The sequence below is a fragment of the Sinocyclocheilus anshuiensis genome, unplaced genomic scaffold (assembly GCF_001515605.1).
Source record: "Sinocyclocheilus anshuiensis isolate Anshui unplaced genomic scaffold, SAMN03320099.WGS_v1.1 scaffold1239, whole genome shotgun sequence".
In the NCBI taxonomy this organism is placed as follows: Eukaryota; Metazoa; Chordata; class Actinopteri; order Cypriniformes; family Cyprinidae; genus Sinocyclocheilus; species Sinocyclocheilus anshuiensis.
In genome coordinates this window covers 493743-513077 of record NW_015540949.1, presented here as the reverse complement: position 1 = coordinate 513077, position 19335 = coordinate 493743, and the positions used below count along the sequence as shown (strand labels likewise).

At 36.0% G+C, this 19335-nt stretch overlaps 1 protein-coding gene across 1 annotated transcript in view; it reads right to left on the bottom strand.

The window, feature by feature from the left end:
* Positions 1 to 15608: 15608 nt before the first annotated feature.
* The window catches only part of LOC107689860 (ammonium transporter Rh type B-like), an 8538-nt gene continuing 4811 nt past the window's right edge, over positions 15609 to 19335 (bottom strand). The window contains exons 8-10 of the mRNA XM_016488031.1: positions 17252 to 17373; positions 16620 to 16693; positions 15609 to 16397 (exon numbers count right to left, since the gene is read on the bottom strand). Coding sequence (XP_016343517.1) covers positions 16320 to 16397; positions 16620 to 16693; positions 17252 to 17373 — 274 coding nt within the window. The 3' untranslated portion in view covers positions 15609 to 16319. The remainder of the gene's footprint in view (positions 16398 to 16619; positions 16694 to 17251; positions 17374 to 19335) is intronic.

Below are 19335 nucleotides of genomic sequence, written 5' to 3'. Positions count from 1 at the left end.
TACCATTTAAAAATGTGGGGTCAGGAAGAGGTTTTAATGTTTTTCTGAAAAGTGTCTTATATGCTCACAAAGTCTACATTTATTTAATCTAAATATTATAATTTTAAATTATTATTTTCTATTTTAGTATATTTTTAATGTCATTTATTCCTGTGATGGCAAAGCTGAATTTTCAGCAGACATTACTTTAGTCTTCAGTGTAATATGATCCTTAAGAAGTCCTTCTAATATGCTAATTCAGTGCTTAAGAAACATTTCTTATTATTAAGGTTGAAAACAGTTGTGCTGCTTAATATTTTTTTGTGGAAACTGTAAATTTTATTTTGGGACTCTTGAAGGAAAGTACTGTATAATTTGAAATACAAATCTTTTGTAACATTATAAATGTCTTTAATTCCTTTAGATCAATTTAATGCATACTTGCAGTACTGTAGGTGGAGTGATTCAGTTATACTGAATTACACATCTGGCTTGACTAAAAAGCATTCAAATTAAATATGAATTAAATTTTTAGGCAGTGGTCACTTGGTTTAGAACAAAATACCAAGGTCATGTACAAACCCGGCAGTTATCCCTAAAGCAATGGTCTGCAATCTCTAAAGGACCAGGGACACACCACCCAGACCAAACCAAGCCCCCATAGATAATACTTTACAGTAACTTTTATTAACAACATTCAATACTTTTTTATGTCCATTGACCACCTGCAATATTATCAAAAACCCATGGCCTATAAGAGCATTGAACAGCATCTATTGAGACCCTTTCCTCAACACCACTACGACTGCCTACTTCTCCAGCAATTTTACACTGGCAATTCACTGCAACCACTAGGAGAAGCTACAGCCATAATCCTTTAGGAATTTGAATTAAACCTAAATCTGCTGGTTAAACAGTGACTGATCAAACTCGACCAGGATTAATAAAACAGGGGGAAACTAAATGAATTTTCAAGTTCAGCATAGCACTTCTAATACCAAAATAAAATGGTCTTTAATTTCAGGTGTTTGAGAAGGAATCAAAAATCATAATAGGAGATGATAGACCGAATCAAGGTTTTAAGTGACACTTAAGATTTGCCAATAAACACACAAGTATTTAAAGGAATAGTTCACCCAAAAATTACAATTCTATAAATCACTCACTCACCCTTATGTTGTTCCAAAACTGTATGATTTTCTTTCTCCTCCAGAACACAACCTTTGAAGATATTTTGAAGAATGTTGGGAACCAAAGAGTTTTGGTTACCATAAAAAAATAAAAATAAAATAAAAAACCTGAGACATTTCTCAAAATATCTTCTTTTATGTTCCACAGGTGAAAAAGTCATACAATTTCTGAACGGCATTAGGGTGAGTAGTGAGTAAATGATCAGAATTTTTTTTTTTGTGTGAACTCTCCCTTTATTGTAATGTACTAGCTTTAACGAGACAAAATTCTAAAGTTAATGCGATTTTTTCAGTAGTTCCCACAAAATGCCATCCATGATTCAGACAGATATGAGTCCATTCATTATCATGGAGTGATGTGAGATTTGATGGGAAAGGCTTTCTCTGTGGCATGATGTCGTAGAGACAGGAGGCCACCGTGCTCTTCTGAGAGTGCTCTTTAATGCTGTCTCTAATATATCACATATGGTCTCGGGATTAAGCGGAAGACAGACAGGAATACACATAAAACAGAGGGCCTGAACACTGGCTGCACTCCACAATGACACTTTTAGGGGGCTGGAACCCTTAATTAAAGCACAGACGTGAAAAGGGGGTGCAGACAGAGAGGAGAGCAGAAGAAAAGCAAATGAGATGGAGTCCTCCAGACTGTCTGGGAAAGAGTGTGGGAGCATGTTGCCCCTTGTGCATGTGTGCACTTGTTTATGGGGGGGTAGGTTTGACTTATATCACATCAAACTGCTACATGCACACAAACACTTTAATTAAAACGTATTGTTTCATACTAATATCCAGTGCTGTTCTAATATTTCAGACAAACACATCACCATACTACATGGATGTAGGGCACTGCACATACACACCAGTCTTCAGTGTGAGAAGCACAAAGAGTAGGGGTGAAAGGTCAAATAAGCACACTAAGATGGGTGGCTTTCTCATGCTAATTACCATACCCATGCACCCCCAGTTCTGTCTGATACAGAGTTTTGGGGCTCCCTGATGGCACTCCATGAGCATCCTGGGAAGTGGGTGGTAACTGATGGTATGTGTCAAGGATGGATAAAAAGTGAAATATCGTTTAGCCTCATGGGGAGAGAAATGACGACAAGCCGAGACATTAGAGACTTTGTGAAAAGAGCGACGTCTAGACATGAATGAAAGATATTTGAGGCCATGTTCAATAAGACCGCATTATTTCTCTCAAACGAGTCACGCTATCGAATTACATTGAGGCTGGAAAAGACTGTGTTGCATGAGTTTACGTGCATAGATTTCAAATGTGGAGAAAAAAAATATTGGATTTATCCTGTTTCATGTAAATTGGGGTAAAGCAACATCAATGTCAGAGAATGTGACTTTTTTTGAACTGGTGGAAGATGGAAAGTTTATGCAGTCTTGGGTTTTTTTAAATAATGCATCATGATGCATCAAAAAAAAAAAAAGGTGAAACAATCACCAGAAAAGTCACTGACAAAACTCACTTTCTAAGGAAAGCACCTGATAGATAAGAATGGGAGTGAGCATAAACAACAAATATCAACAGGCCATTTTTCTACTGTGTGCAATTATTTTAAGTACAGTCAACCTGTGAATGCAGTTACTTGCTAATCATTATCTAATAATGATGGTAGATGCAGAATTTTGCTGACTTGGAGCCAACTTCTGGAAAAAAAAAAGAGAAATCCATTAGCCTAAACTGTGTGCCAATTAAGCTTTAATAGCTAAGAAACGGTTTGGAAACTCAAACCTCACACTTCCCTAATTCTCTCACTTTTTTAATCACCCCTTTGTCATTTTCTAAACTAAAACTCACACATATATAATTTTAATCACGAGCTTAATTACAGCTGCTAAACGTGTAGTTGTGTTACATTCAAAGAAACAGTCTACATAGCTTCACTATCAATGTATTAGCTGTTTCAGACGCTGTCATTGGCGTGACAATCCGTGAAATTGTAATGAAGCGAATCCGCGCGCAGCCGCAGGGTGTGTCTGGGAAACCACAAAGCAGGACTGGTTTCTCTCTGTAGCAACCGTGATAGCGACTCGCGGGGATGAAAGGGTTAATACCACCAATTTGGCGGACTAGCCTATAACTTATAGCAGTGACGCATAAAAGTGAGTTATCGGATCAGACACTGATCGATTTGCCATTGAATAGCAACATCAAAAGTCAATACTGCCCTATAGACCACCATCTATGCTAAGGAAACGAAAATGGTAATATTATACAATTAACGTTAGATTTATAAATAAATAATTGTGTGAAGGCAAGGCAAACACTAACCATTTATATGCACGGTTAGACTGCATCAGCCCACACAGTGCTGTTGTATACTTTATACATTCTATTCTATTTCTATATATAGGCTATTAAATTCTGCTTTGGTGCATCATTAAATGGATGTTTATTTGTTTCATATTAGAAATACAGAGCAAATAATAATAATAATAATAATAATAATAATAGCTAATAAAGCTCATTTAAGGAAGGAGGGGAATGTCAATAATCAGAAATTACAATGAAATCATTTTAAAAAATTGTCTGTTGTCTTAAATGTTCATGAAGTCTTCCTTAATTTTTGAATTATTTTATACTAAGTAAAAAGAAAACACTGTTGCTCTTAACACCTCTAATGCAATTTCTGGTGAATAACCAATTTATAGCGCTTCATTCTTTTTTTTTTTTCAGAAAAACAACATTTTTCGTTCTTTAGATTTTAGACATAATTGCGTGGCCATACAGGTCATGGTGTGGAGCTTCATCATGCCTGTGTTGTGAGAGAGGCGCCCTCATTAGTGCGCGCGCATCTTAATTTTCCTCCATGAGGATTATGTGACGTCAGCCTCAATTACCAACACGCAGCGTCAACGGGATTAAAACACAGACCACCAGTTCTCACAGACACAGTTTCCCTCGCATCAAAGTAAAGCGCCTTTTGTTTACTGCGCCTCTTCGGCTGGATTGTGCGCATTCTATACACTGCAGGACCCAATTAAAAACCGGAAAATAGTAAATGAAGGCAATGAGATCATTCACGGACTGATATTCGTTCCAACCAATCAGAGTGAGCCAAATAAACCCAGTGATTTTCTAGACGCAAATAAGGTTTGTGATTGGGAGGGAGATGCATACTCATTTCCGAGCGACTGAAACGTAAATATCCATTTAAAGGCATATTTTTTATTATAATATTCGTTGCATTTGGACGTCTGGAATACCCGCGTTTAAAGCTAGATAAATTTTTATTTGTGAAAGTTTTATGTCCGTTTATTTACTTTAGCTGTGAAGTTACAAATGTAGGCTACAAACGTTTTTATAGGCTACCTACCATTAAAAATAAGAAATATGATCAGGATACACAGCAATAGTATATTTTTTGAGACATATCAAATATTAAATAAATTATGTTGATCTGATTATTTTCGTTTGAATGCAGATGTGACCAACTGGCCAATCAGTATCAGGAGCAATGTATTTAGCTTTTTAACATTTCGAGAAATAAACCAAGCTGCATAATTTTCAGACACTTCGAATTAATCAGAAAGCAAATATATATTTTATTGCTAAGAAAATGTCAATATTGTAGATTTCTTTGTACAATTGTTGTTGCGTCAAGAAAATTGAAAATAGAAGCTAAAGCAAAACAATTTCACTTGTCACTTATCTTTATGATGCCACTTATTTATTTATTAAATCATTGATTTGATAAAAGAGCTATTTATTCAGGGCAAACAACTAAATCGTTTTAGTTTTACGTGAATTGTAAACAAATAGTAGGCTAAAACATCCAAAACATGCGAAATATAAACTGTAAAATACAGGCAAAATCAGACCAACAAGTGTATAACTACGATAATTATTATTTAGAAAACCACTTATGTAGCTTACGAGACTAATACTTTAAAGAACCAATTAGCAGATCTATGAATGTGGATCTTTGGAAATTAAAACGTCCCATATGCAGCGAAAAATCTGGTTCTGCCAAGAAGCATATATATTTTTAGAGTTATGTGGCGTCGAAGGCCTGGAGCGGAGTGAGGTATAGTGAAGCGAGAGTAAGATCAAAAGCTGTATTCCAGAGCAAGAGGAACATTTGCCAGAGAAGTGAGGAGAGATGATCCACCGCGCTTCAGCGTGGCTCGCCTATAGCCTACCCTTTTTTCCGGGTTTGATGTCAACCGAAGGGTGGCTAATGAGAGAGGACAAGCGACTGACGAAGGGACGAGAGGTAACTGGCACGGAGTCGTGGGAAACCATAAACAAACAGCTGCCAATGGCATTTTGTTTTTCTCATCCCTTATAACTAGTGAAAAGAATCAGAAGCGGAGCTGCTCACTGGCAGCTGGGAGCGGAGAGCGCGCGAGAGGCCCAAATAACAAGTTTAGGGATTATATACAGCGTGCTACTGGCATCACACATCACAGGATCATCAACACTCACCATTAAATATTCATTCTTTCCGACTACTCGCTGAGAAACTCATCATTTTCCCATCACAACTCATCCATGTACGTCAAAAATACGTAGCCTAATTTACCATATTCACGGCAGACGCCATTTAAAAAAAAATTTCGCCAATGAAAATGAAGCTGTGAGAGGGGTTTGTACTTACTGTTGTGTGCCTGAATGACGACTATTGATAATATATCATTCCAATAATAACATAATAATACAATGAAAACAAATCCTGGTAAAGTTATATAAATTAAATAAATATTAAAAATAAATAGCCTATATTTTATACATAGAAAATATTTTAATAAATAAAGTTTATATTTAAATAATTACAAATGTAGATACTACCTGCAGTGACACTTTTAATTTTCAACCACTTTGAGATTCATTACTGATGATGAAAATTGATCTAAAAATCTGAAAACTCAAACTTCCGAGATCGGAAACTTAAATTAAGTAGAAATAAAGTTTAGATGAAAACAAGACGTTGTTATAATTATGAAAAAATTTTTACTGTATGTGTCATGCAGAGAGAGAATAAAAAGATAGTACGGCTTCATAAACTAGAACTGTTCTCAGAAAAAAATTAAGAAAAGATTTGGATTATTTATTTTTAATTACAGGGCAAACAGAGTGGATGCATTTCAATTAATGAAAATAAAAACCTTAATCTAGAAAAAGCCAGTCCATTAAAACATTTCTTTTCACTGTGAAAAGCATCAATATTTTTATTTTTTATTTTATTTTTCTGTACACTGAAAAAAGTGAAACTACTGTGTTGTTCATTTAAAGTGCATTTTTACATTGGACTAAGTGAAAATCATGGTTTCTGGTCAAGGAGAGGTGTACAAAACAGTTTTACATTAATGTGGTTAAAGTTACAGAAAGTTGACAATGTTTTAAAAAAATCTTGAAAAGACCATTTTATTTTATACTAGTGTTTTTCCATCAATTGTTGATGTGTAAAGCGCATACAGGCTAGTCTAACTGGCAGCAAAATTCAGTTAGCTTTTTTTTTTCTTCTTTTTTTTTTTTTGACAGAAGGTGATGCATATTTTAAAAATACATCACAATAAACATTGAGGTCTTTCCAAGAGAATATTCCTGTCTTTATTTATAGTAAGTCAACTAAATGAGCATTTACTGACAATGTTTTTGTTTTATTTTAAGTGAAAATTTTTTATATTAAAGCAAATTTAGCTTTTGTTCATGGTAAAAGTTAAGTTGTAACAAAGCAAAAAATATATATTGACCTACATTTAAGTAAAGTTTTTTCTTGTGACTAGAGAAAATAAATAGCTTTAGGTGTTATTAAAAATATAGTTTGTACTGAATCAGAAATTCAACTTGAGTAAATGTAATAAAATTGCTTGTAACAAAATTACAGCAATTTATTTAGTTTAGTCCAAAGTAAAAATTATACTTGGATGTTATGGTAAAAAGTAAGTTTTTCCAAAGTAAAAATTTTAAGTTGTACCAAAGTAAAAAATAATTATTTGGTCTTCATAAAAAGCAATATTTTAACTTTGTTTCAATGTAATTTTTTATCTTGGGTAGAATAACTATTTTGATTGATATTAAATTAAAATTTAAAGTTTCAACCAAATCAAAAATATAGTTTGAGAAAAACTAATAAATTTAGCTGTAACAAATTACAGTAATTTTTTTAGGTTGGTCCAAAGTATCATTTTTTTCAGTGTAGCATAAAAAGATTTATTGTTTGTGATCAAATTATGGTGATCTTAGTTTAAGCAGGGAAGTTCATAATATACCATAGCTGATTCACATGAATAGCTTTAGGGCAGCGATGAATGAATTGATATATGAATGTTGGTTTAACCTCACAGTGGGATGGACATATCCTTAATCAGTCATAAGGTGGATGTTAAACATAAGGAGGGGTTCCCTGGGGTAAGCCCTCGGGGCATATCCCTCCCTTAGCATGCCCTGCTATCCTTGTGACCTGCTTGTCCTTGCCTAACAGGGTCAAGCCTCCAATTAGCCAGGGGTCAAAGGTCAGGGTCCTCACCTCTAACATATGGCTCTATAGGCTGATGGCCTGCTCTTCAACAACAGGTCAATGTCAGCCATGCAATGTTATGTGAGCAGCGTGTTGTAAAAATATTATTTCTTACGCAAAACTGTTTAGGTTCAATTGGTCCAATGAATTAGAGACATAAGGAACTGTTTCATTAGCTTGTATGCTTGAATATTTTTTTTTAAGTATACGATTATTGTTGATAGAGTTTAAAATATGATTCAGATTTGCAATTCCTGTAACTCAGCATAGCTTGTTTCATTAAATTGAAATAAAAGACCAGCTGGATTTCCTACAATTCTTGTATGTGCTGAGCAAGCGAAAGTCAGGGACAAATAGATTTTGTCATCAAATTAGCTTGATTCATGTTAAAGAAAGCATTTTAATCTATGTGCACATGTAATGACTTTATCAAAGGCAGAGATAGTTCAAAAGGACTGTAAATTTAATTCAATTTAATTAATCTTGAATCCCAAATCTTTTTTTCTGCTGCCCATTTGTGGTTTTCACGTAATCGTGAATGCTTGCTTTGGGATTGACGAAGGCACAACTGCTCCCCACCATGGTGTCGCAAACTACATCTTTTGCGATATATATCCTAACGATTTGGGGTTTGGAAGGAAAATGTTAAAAGGGCATAATTGAGCCAGTCATGCATGTTCTGTGCATTCACTCGGCGTGGGCGTAATTCTCCAGAACACTTTTCCTTTGATTTCTTTCAGTTTTCACAGTGTCTCTCAAATGCCAATAATAGACTTGTCCATCAGCCTCTCCCTCCCTTGGAGTTAATTGGAACTGTAGAGATTCTGACCAAGCTCTGAAGTTTGATTCATCATTGGATCACTAGATTATTAGATTAATCCTCCCCAAGATTAATGCCCCACCTGGACCCCCTCTACCCCCCTGCCAGGCTGTCCTGCCCCTTCAATGCCCCTAACGGCCCCATGGGCTCTTTGATAAGGCTGACCTGTGCCGTTTCACATAGGGACGCTCTGGGATGTATGTGTGTGTGTGTACTCATGGCCAACCTCCAGGGTTGTTTGCTTACAGGAGACTTTTGCAGAAATGCATCCTGAAACAAGGAGCTAAAAACTCTTAGATTCATTATTTCACAGCACCATGTGCGTTTTGTTTTAATTTAAAAGAAACAGCCATGGATTTAAAAGACCATGTACAAGTATCTTTCTTGCAGTCCAGCAATGCTGATATACTGTAAAAAATAATTGGATATGTTTTAATAGCATTTTTATTAGCAGTTTGCAATGTAGTTAAAAATCACCTTTCACAAATGTATATTTTACTATAAAATCGTGCTTATACCTGCTATAATATATGTCACAATATGAATGGTCCAAGCAAATTTGTGCTCGATAGAATTCAGATTATGATTTTTAAAAACAATACTAAATATTAACACTAGTGCTTGAATGGTACAATTTTGCCTGACACAATTGTTTTTATATTTTAAAAAATATCACTAAATATTAATGCTAATGATTGGTCTGATACATTTTTCTTGACAGAATTATATTTGAATTAAAAAAAATAACAACATTAAATATTAATAATAGTGCTTAATTAGTCAGATAAAATTTGCCTGACAATTACTTAAAAAAATAACACAAAATATTAACACTAGTGCGTGAATGGTCAAATAGATTTCACTTGATAGAATTCTTTTTATATTTAAAAAATAACAAAAAAACATCACCACTAGTGCTTGAATGTTCAAATAAAATTTGACCGACATAATTTTTCTGTATTAAAAAAATATATAAGAAGAAAATTTAACACTAGTGTTAGAATGGTCAGATACATTTTGCCTAATAGAAATATTTTTAAATTGAATAAAATAACACTAAATTAAGCGCAGTAATATTCCGATCTCACTTCCATGTCTAAATCTGGACTGATCGATACTAACCCAGCATCTGATGCTCCTGTCAGGGCTAGCGAGTTGCACATCCCTTCACAGCAGAGAGCAGTGTGGCACAAAGAGTCAGGCTAATGAGGCTTGAGTGGCACTGGCATATACAAAACTTGGCAAGCACATCCTTCTATCTCTCTCTGCTCGCCCTCTCAGCTCTCACTCTCTCTCTCTCTCTCTCTCTCTCTCTCTTTCTCTCATCACCGCCTTTGCTGGCTCTTTCCGCCAGGCCCATGGTTTCCTGGCAGCGATGCCCGTCTCTGTATGCCATCCTGGGAGGCGTCATAACCCCTCCAGAGAGTTGGCCCCTGCGGCTGATGGAGCCTTTCAGTCCAGAGAATGGGGGCATTGTGAGGAATTGTGGGTCATGGCCGGAGTAGGCGGCAGTTTGCTCATATACAGGCCCCTCACACACTCACACAGGGCGCTTAGAACTGAGAGCCAAAGATAGACATCCAACCTCTCAGCTTTAAAAATGCCTCCTCAGGAAGTAGCTGTGTGGGAAAGTGTGTGAGAGAGAGGTGCATGGCAACACTGGAAGTATGCTTGCAAGTGTTTGTGTGTGTGTTTCTCTGACAGCTTAAAAGAAACAATTTCATGGCATTATGCGACGGCGTGTTTGTGTGTGTGATTTGGTGCTTGCATACATGCATTCATTGCCTTCATGTCTATTAGAGAAAGCATTTTGATCGTGCAGCACTGTTGGAGGCGCGTTTCTTTGAAGGTGTAAAGTTGTTGTTTTTTTGGTCTGGATCTATTAATTTGTTCAAATATGTTCACTTTTAAAATACCATTTTTAGTAATAAAATGCAATTCATACATGCAATGACTTGAATAAACCTTTTCTATGATTTAAAATCCAGGCTGTAAAATGTCATGTGGTGTGATGTTATGTTATTTATGAGTATGTAACAAAAGGCACTTTTTAACTCGGAAAAAAAAATATTATTTTTGAAAATAAAGATGCATACACTCACATGTACAGTATTGAAGGTGTAAGAAAAATATTTTTTATTCATGGTTACACCGGTTACATTTGTTAATTTATGACATTAAGAGTCAATAAATTGTAACGTTTTTAAAATGTAGAAACGTTTTTCAAAACCAAATTTATACTGTCAACTTGTCAAATGTTTTAAACAACATTTGTCCTTTTATTCATCATGGAAACTCTTTTTTTTTTGGCATTGACAAATATATAAATATGTAAGGAAAAACGGTAATGTTGCCTACGTTTGCCTATGAAAACAAAGCATCGATCAGTCGTTCACAAAAATTCTGGATGATTTATGAAGGAAAAAAGAAACCGCACAGCACAGGCATATAGCCTATATATAGGTTTATATACTATATTTAAATCAGAGACTAAGGCATGTGTATCCATCTATAGCAACTAAACATCGGTGAAGCTCAGTCAGGTAGCTAGGCCTACTGTAGCAAACAAGCACCAGCTCCGTCTCAAAGCTCACTCGGCTCCACCTAGTGGCTTGAAGAGGCCACACAATCATTCACCCATTCACTGCATTTTCACACCAGCATTCTAGTTACAGGCTACCTCTTACACATTCTCTCAATGCATAGTGCTCATTTCCCCACCGCTGGCAGCCGGAGTGGCCGGAGGTGTTTTGGCACATGATGTATCCTTCCACAAGCGTAGGAGGAGGAAAATAGTACCAGTGTTTTTATCCTCTGCTCATGCAGCCCATCCACGGACACCCTACCTCATTAATATTCAGCCACCGGACTCCTTTCTCTCACCGTGCTGCACTAAGACAAAAGAGCACTGTGGGGGCACCTCCTGTTTTAATTATGACGAGAAGGTGCGGAGGGGGTGTGAATCGTGGTGTGTGTGTGTGTGTGTGTTTGTGTGAGAGAGAGAAAGAAAAGGGAGAGGGGAGACAGCGAATGCATTGATTTGTGTGCAAACGTGTGATTTGCTGGTGTGTAAGTCACTCTTTGTGACATTTTGTGTGTCTAAAGTTTGTATGTTTGTGTTTTGTATGGGGTTTTGTTTCTATAAGGCTATATGTTTCTCTCTCTGTCTTTGTGTGTAGTGCAGCTGCAAGTCTGTTGTGGCTTGCTGCCATCATGCAAATTAGCATCTGATAAAACAGCATTGACTGAATTTGCTTAAGGGATGTAGAGGGAAGGAGCAAATAGGAGAGAATTAGTTCTTATTGCAAAACCCAGTCACACAGCATTTCTCACTCTCTCTTTTTGTCTTTTTCCCCCTCAATACCCAATGAATCATCCCCAAATGAATAAACCAAAATCTAATTTGAACTTAAAATATCTTCTCCTTTCTTTCTCTTTTTATTTCTTGGAGAAATATGTGTGTTTGACGACTGACACTAAACGCCGATACTCTTAACATTCCATAAGCTCCTGATTGACCCGCACTGTGATTAGACAATGTTTATATTAATATTTTTTAGATTTATATTTATAAGGTGGCCTGTGACTGAGAAGAGTATATTGGCATGTTGATGATTTTTTATTATTAATCATATTATTTATACATTATTTTGGATTTTTAATAATTTCTGACTTGATTCTGCCTATGATTTAAATCACCATCTAGCACTAATTGAAATGTATTTCATTTATTATTCAAAATATTAAACATTTGCAACATATTAAACATTTTTAGTGTTGTCATTTTAATAGCCTATAAGTTATTATATATATTTTTAACTGAATAAAATAGATTTATAGAGTTGTCAGCCTGAAAAAAAAGTATCATTATATCAATAATATTTTCTTGTTGGTATAGGAAAGAATTTCAGTATTGGTCCGTCCCTAGTTTCATTCATTTGATAAATGGATATTTCCCATTTTTGAGTCTGTAAAAGGTATTTAAATGAGTAAAATCTAAGAACAAGTCAATGATCATCAAAATTTGGAATCCACTGTAAACAACTGTAATGTGTACAAATCTTTGATGTAGGCTAAAATTTCTCATGCACATGTCAAGAACTGTCATGATTATGTCTATACGTGGCCTAAGACATCCAGACACACTTCACGTAAGCTTTAATAGTGACCCACTCCATCAGCTGAGCTAGATAGAGCCCCTCCACTGTCACGTCCTCATTCAACAATACCAACTCAATTAAGACTCTATGATGGCTTCACCCCACTTGACCCATACTGACCTCTGACCTCATGGTTCACACCTCCCACAATGTCAAGCATGCGTGTGGATGTGCTTGGCCAAGGGGGGGGTCTCAAAAACTTTTGTCCCCTCTGTGTCCAGCCACCCTCTCTCGCTAAAAGATGCCGTCAGTGCTTTTGTTGTATTCCTTTTAATGTAATGGGCCCTGAGGGGGAGGTCTTATGAAAGCAAAAATCCCTTAATCACCACACAAATACGAGTTTAAAGTCAGGTTTTTTTTTTTATTTGTGAAGATATTTTAACTCATTGTTTTTCCTTTTAATGATGAAAATCAACATTGGTCACCTGTTAAGTTGGTATTTCATTTCTCACTATTTTGTTGTTCATTTTGTTCTTGCTATGCTCTCCACTTAATGAACCTCTTGAACTTTGCTGCCCTTGGCGGAAGCAGGTGTGAGCTCCACTGTGACCATATTAGTCTGATTCTCTTGTGCTCTGCTCCATTCAGTTCCAAACACCTTCACTAGCCAAAGTGGAGAACATGGGAAACTCACATAAGCACCAATTTCTGCTGACAGGAGACTTCCTGACCACAACGGGCTTTGTTAATGCCCATATGGGTGAGATTTTAGCACTTTTGTTCTGTAAACTATGCAATCAAATAGAGTCAATCAAATGTTAACAAATTTAAAATTAACTAGTTTTATTAAGTCAAAATGGCATGTTAGCAAAACTAATTTTAAGGGTCTCGTTACATTATTAACCCTTTTGCTGCAAAAAAAATCCTTTTACTATTTTGGTGTTTTTAAATATTGCTTGTAAACCTCCCATTATGCTGTATTGTTACCAAATATTGGATTCAATCTTTTTATCAACTTGTTTTCTTTTAATTAGCACAGGTTTTGTATTTCTTTGGATTGATCTGAGCTTGAGTGAAAAGCATTATTTGTGGATAATTTTGGCAATGTGCACTCTGAGGTGTATAAGTTCAGATCAGCAAGGCCAAAGATCCATCAGTTCCAAAAATAAATACAAAACCTGCGCTAATTGAAAGAAAACAAGTTGATAAAAATATTGGGAATATAAGGATTTACTGTGTAACAAGGTTGGCGAAAATCACCCCAAAACACAAAATTACGTTTTGGGGAACTTGTTAAACCCTGTGTGAGCAAAGTCTGTAAGGTTTAGTCTAATGCGATAACATTAATTAGCATTTTTAGGAAAAAGAAAATCCTCTCTGGGTCAAAATGACTGAAACACATCATGAGCATCTGAGGTTCCATGAAGAACCCTTAACATCAATGGAACTTTTCCATTGTGTAAAAAGTTCTTTATAGTGGAAAAAGGTTCTTTAGATTTTTAAAATGTTCTTCACACTCAAAAAACAAAACGAAGAAGAAAAAAAAACTTCACTGAAAGGTTCTTTCAGGAACCCAAAAATGGTTCTTTATGACATCACTGCAAAAAAACACATTTGGAATCTTTCTTTATAGGAGTGTAGGTATAGCTCCGTAACAATAGAATAGAATACAGTGCGCCTTGTAGCTGGACACATTGACATATCCATATCCATAGCCAAAGTTGTGCTGTCTTCGTAGAAATGTCAAATAAATATATGCAAGGTAGTGTCATTGTATTTGTAATCCACTAGCTCTCTCTCTATTTTTCTCGTTGTGCTGTTTGTGTGAGCACCGATTAGAGGGAGGCCTGCGGTTGAAAGGGTCCATGGCCCCTGAGCACAGCCTGTCTGTAATCCTGTTAATGTGAGCTAAAGAGACGCACTCTCCCCATACAGACAGGCTTTCAGAGCGCACACAGGACATTCCCCTCAGCACAAACTCCCACTGACCCACTTAGAGACATTCTTACCAGAGAAAATGGATAAATAAACATAAAGCATATGGCTCATTTTCTTTAGGTTCTTTAGATTTTCTGTAACTATAATTCAGTGTTCTCAGAACACTGCAGGGAGGTAAGAACCTAGTAAGAACGTAGCTATATATAACGTTTCTAATGGTTATTTTTTAGGTTTTATCTAAAAACAAAAATCCCATAAACTGAATGAGTGTGCTAAAATTAGCTTAATGGCTCTAGGTAAAAAAAAAAAAAAAAGCAATAGACTAGAAAACACAACAATTAATCAGTCCATCACGTGGGTTTCAATCTCCAGCGCCGTTTCATTTTGAAACCCTTTCAAACAAACAAACAAAAAAAGCTAAATTTCAAACAAAACACACAAACAAATCAAGTATGTAAATACCCTATTACGTGCGGTTAGCATTCTTCATTTTTGCTGATTATAAAGCGCAATTAAGCACTTCAGCGTTAGCGCCTATTCACATCCCAGCTGTCCACCTGTCTGAGGCCTGGGAAAAGACCTTGGCGCTGGTTCACGCCGCGGCGCCGTCTCTGTAAAACACGCAGTGCGCGAATGAAAAGGGGGCGTAGAGCAGCTCCTCGCACAGCCCGCGAGCTCCAGGGGCTCCTAACAACGTGCTATCAAAATAAGACCCCCACTTTCCCTTCTCCGTTTGATCCTAGAAAGTGAAACTGTGCTAATTACCCGACGGAGACCATCTGGACTCTTCGTTAACCCTTTCCGCAGTGACTGTAGGCGCCATTAAGTATTCTTGAATTAAACGGCGCCTTCACTAGGAATCAGCGCGATTTGACATCGTTGTTTATCGTTGAAAAAAATCACTTAGCCTACGTGGTGAAAAAAACACATTCCCAATTCGAAAAATATACTTTGTATTTCTCTCACACACCTTCAAGGGATTATTAAAATAAAAATGACAGCAATATAAATCTGAACAATTTATTTGAATGGCATTCCATACAGAATTTGTCGTTCAAACGCAGGTTATGCCGAATAGAAATAATCCTTGTAAAGAAACACTTTCTTTAAAACAGATAAACATGTAACTATATACATTTAATATCTTAAATCAATCAAAACATTTTCCCCTCCAATTTTAGTAGTCAATAAAACATGTTAATTAATGTCCCATATTCACAGTATTTCTAAACTTTTAGTTTGAAACAAATAATCCAGAAATCTAAGATAAAATGTGCGCTCATAGGAAACGTTTTACAAAACCTGTAACTCACAGAGAGTTTTGTAGATATTAAATTCCAGCTGTTTAGGATTAATACAATTTCTTATTAAATTTTAGGAGAATAAAAAAAATATATACCAAATGAATACAAAATATTTTTCCATACATCCCGCAACAGATTCTCATTGTTCTTGCAAACATATTCAAAATAAAGAGAAAGCATAAACTATATTTTGCAGTAGGCTATCTTAAATTACAAATATTTCTAGAAGGTAATCTAGCTTGTCCTCTGTCACAGCGCAGTAGAGCCATTCTCAGCTCTGCATGACCACCATCTAGTGGTCTTATAAGGAATCACAGGTTTGTTGTACATTCTCAATGTTGTTCCTCAGGTAAACTGGGCTAATAGTTTTATATAATAACATATACTGATATTAACAATATTGGAACAAAGTTTACCATTTTATTTTAAGAGTGTAAGTAAAAAAATGGCACCTGCAGTGAACGTCACTGGTGAACGCAGGTGAACGCAAACAGGTGAACGCAGACAATTTAGCTGCTGAGTTTTTCCACTTCGTTTGGTGTGGCCACTTCGTAAAGCTCTTGATGGCCTTCCTCCTCCCCTGGTACCTGAAATACATTCATATTTCCTATTAGCACATGATAAGACTGAGTGTTGTTCAAAATACTCAAAACTGTCTCTGCATATTGTACATACAATGTCATACGATACTGCACATTAGGCAATAATGCCTAAGTCAAGGACAGGTAAGGAATCTATGGTTGAAACAGGCTTACAGAATACAGCATAAACTATAAAATGCTATAAAAATGGTACTGAAAAGTTTTTACCTCCCAGTAGAGTCCATCCTCAAAGCAGTGAGTATCTGGAGGAGCACCGTAAATGGGCAGCTTCAGAATGAACCCTGAGAAAAACAGACATATTATGTTTGATCTGAGATCGATAAATCACAATATACTGAACACACATGTATACACAGGGAAGCATGAACAATCTAATGTATGATTTCCTTTAAAACTTTGTAAACAATCGCTGTGTAGGGGGATTGAATGTCATTTATTACAAAATATTTCTATTTTCTGTTTTGTTACTCAATTTTTTTAGTGTATCTTTAGTCTGTGTTCCATTCAAAGTTTTTTAACCAAACCAAACTGAATATATTATAGTGATAATTTTTGTTGTTGTCGTTTTTGTTGTGAATATTACAATATTATTATGAAAATGAAATGAAAATATTTGCCATTTTACAATTAATAAAACATTAAGCTCTATGCATTTTGCCTTGTTTATGTGTTTTCAGTGTGTGGCACAAATGTGCGTTTCATAACATTTGTATATTTACTTAAAATTCTCTGATTTGAATGGCACAGTATGATAACAGTGCAAAACTTCAAATTGATAAGATCAAATAATTGGCCTAGTGGAAGCATGCACTCACTGCACTTTCAAACTGTACACCCACCTGTAATGAGACCACCAAACAGAGCCATTCCTAGTGTGACGGCCAGGGAAATAGCCTGAAATCCACCCCTAGATTGAGGGTTCCATTTCCCAGTTTCAACATCAGCGAAAACTCTTTGCAATCTGAGTAAGATGGGATACAGAGGCACATACAGTATATGTGTCAGTTCTCACTAGGGTTGGGAATCGGAAATCGATTCCAATTCCAGAATCGGATACTTAAGGTCAGGAATCGGCTACTTCTTGTAAAATTTTAATTTGGATTCCGCCTATCAATTCCTGTGAGTGCTTTTTTTCTTTCTTTTGTTTTTCTTCGTCTGTGAGGACCCGGCCATGGCGATCTGCCAGGACTTCAGCCATGGTTCGTCCGTGCAGCGAACGAACAGTATCACCAGTGTGATTTGAACATTCATATATGCGTTCGCGCTGCTGCTGACCTAAAGAGAGCAGCTGTCATGTATGAAACAGCTTCAATGCAGTCTTTTCAACTACAGTATTATTTCTGTGTTACAAACATTCAAATAATCACAAGCTATGTTTCCATCACTCTTGTTTTAATGCGCATTTTGAAGTATCGCATAAGAAACAAGTGATGGAAAAGCCACATTTCAAAAAGAAATCCCTCAATTCGCAAAAAAGTTTTTACGCTCGCTTGAGGTGGTTTATGACTTAATGCGAATGATGGGAGATGGAAACGCATTTTGCGAATAAATCCCGCATGAGCGTTCAAAAAAGTCATGTGACTTTGCACTATGGGACAGCATAACCTGACTAATCAGCGGACCGATTTTGTTGCACAGCATCTGAAATGTTGTCATGGCCATTTCTGTATAACTGCCTCCCAGAACGGTCTACCATGACTGCGTTCCCAAACAGCAGACATTCACCTCCAAAAGCAAGACCGCATTTATTGTGTTTTGTCTGCTCACTCAAAGCGCAAGTAATTTATTATATTTGAGAATTATTACATTAAGTGGCTTCTCTTACTTTTCTTAGTGATATTTAGTGCCAGTTTATCAGGAAGTGACGATTTTGTTCTCCCCGACTCGTTGGATGGAAACAGTGCTTGTTCGCAAATGTTTTATGCGATATTCCAATTTTGCGCACAAGTTAAATTCGCAACTTTGGATGGAAACCCGGCTACAGAAGTACTGGGATAAAAGTTTAGTTTAGTTTTCAGTTTTCAGATATAAACTCTGATGTGTATGGTAGTGATCAAAATAGAGTAAATCACCCTTTGAAAGTAATTTGACACTTCAAATAAAGATTTATTGATCACATTGTTATGCCAGTAGGTGGCGAAAAGGGGCTGTTAAAATGTATTTGTCTTTGAATCATTTCAGAGAATTGTTCAAAAATGCTGATTCATCCAGTAATGAAACAAGTAAATCTTGACTGAGTCATTGAATCGTTCATTCATCAATTACATCATGAAAGAACCACAATCGGCATTAAAAAAATCTAAATTTATCAAGAATCATGCAGCTCTATTTTCCACACAAACAGCTCTTAAACAAGTCCAGTTTTTATGTAGCCTGCTGATTTTTGTTCATGGTATTCAGCTGCAACTAAATGTTTTACAAAAAGAGACAATAAATTTGTTTGATATTTAAATGTTTGACTTCATTTTTTTAATCACACTGGAATCGAAAAGAATCGGAATCGATAAGCAGAATTGGAAACTGAATTGATAAAATTAAAACGATTCCCAACCCTAGTTCTCACACAGAATGAGTTCTACAATATTTTCAGCCATGACACACAAGTATGCAAAACAAAGCAAAACTATTAACCTTATTAAATAACAATAATTAACATATAAAATATGAATACAATTATAACCGATACTGTTGTGTGACAGACGTGTTTGTGGACCAAATCAATAACACAATCACAAATCATTAATTATGCAAATAATTACACACATATATTAGGGCTGCACGATAAATCGCATGCGATATTTAACGCGCATCTTATCAGTAAAGCCGGTTCTGTAATCAGCGGTAAATCTCCATCACCTGTGGGCTTTCACATTGAGCAGCATTAACTACACAGAGCCGTTGTTCACTGACGAGCTGCGCAAAA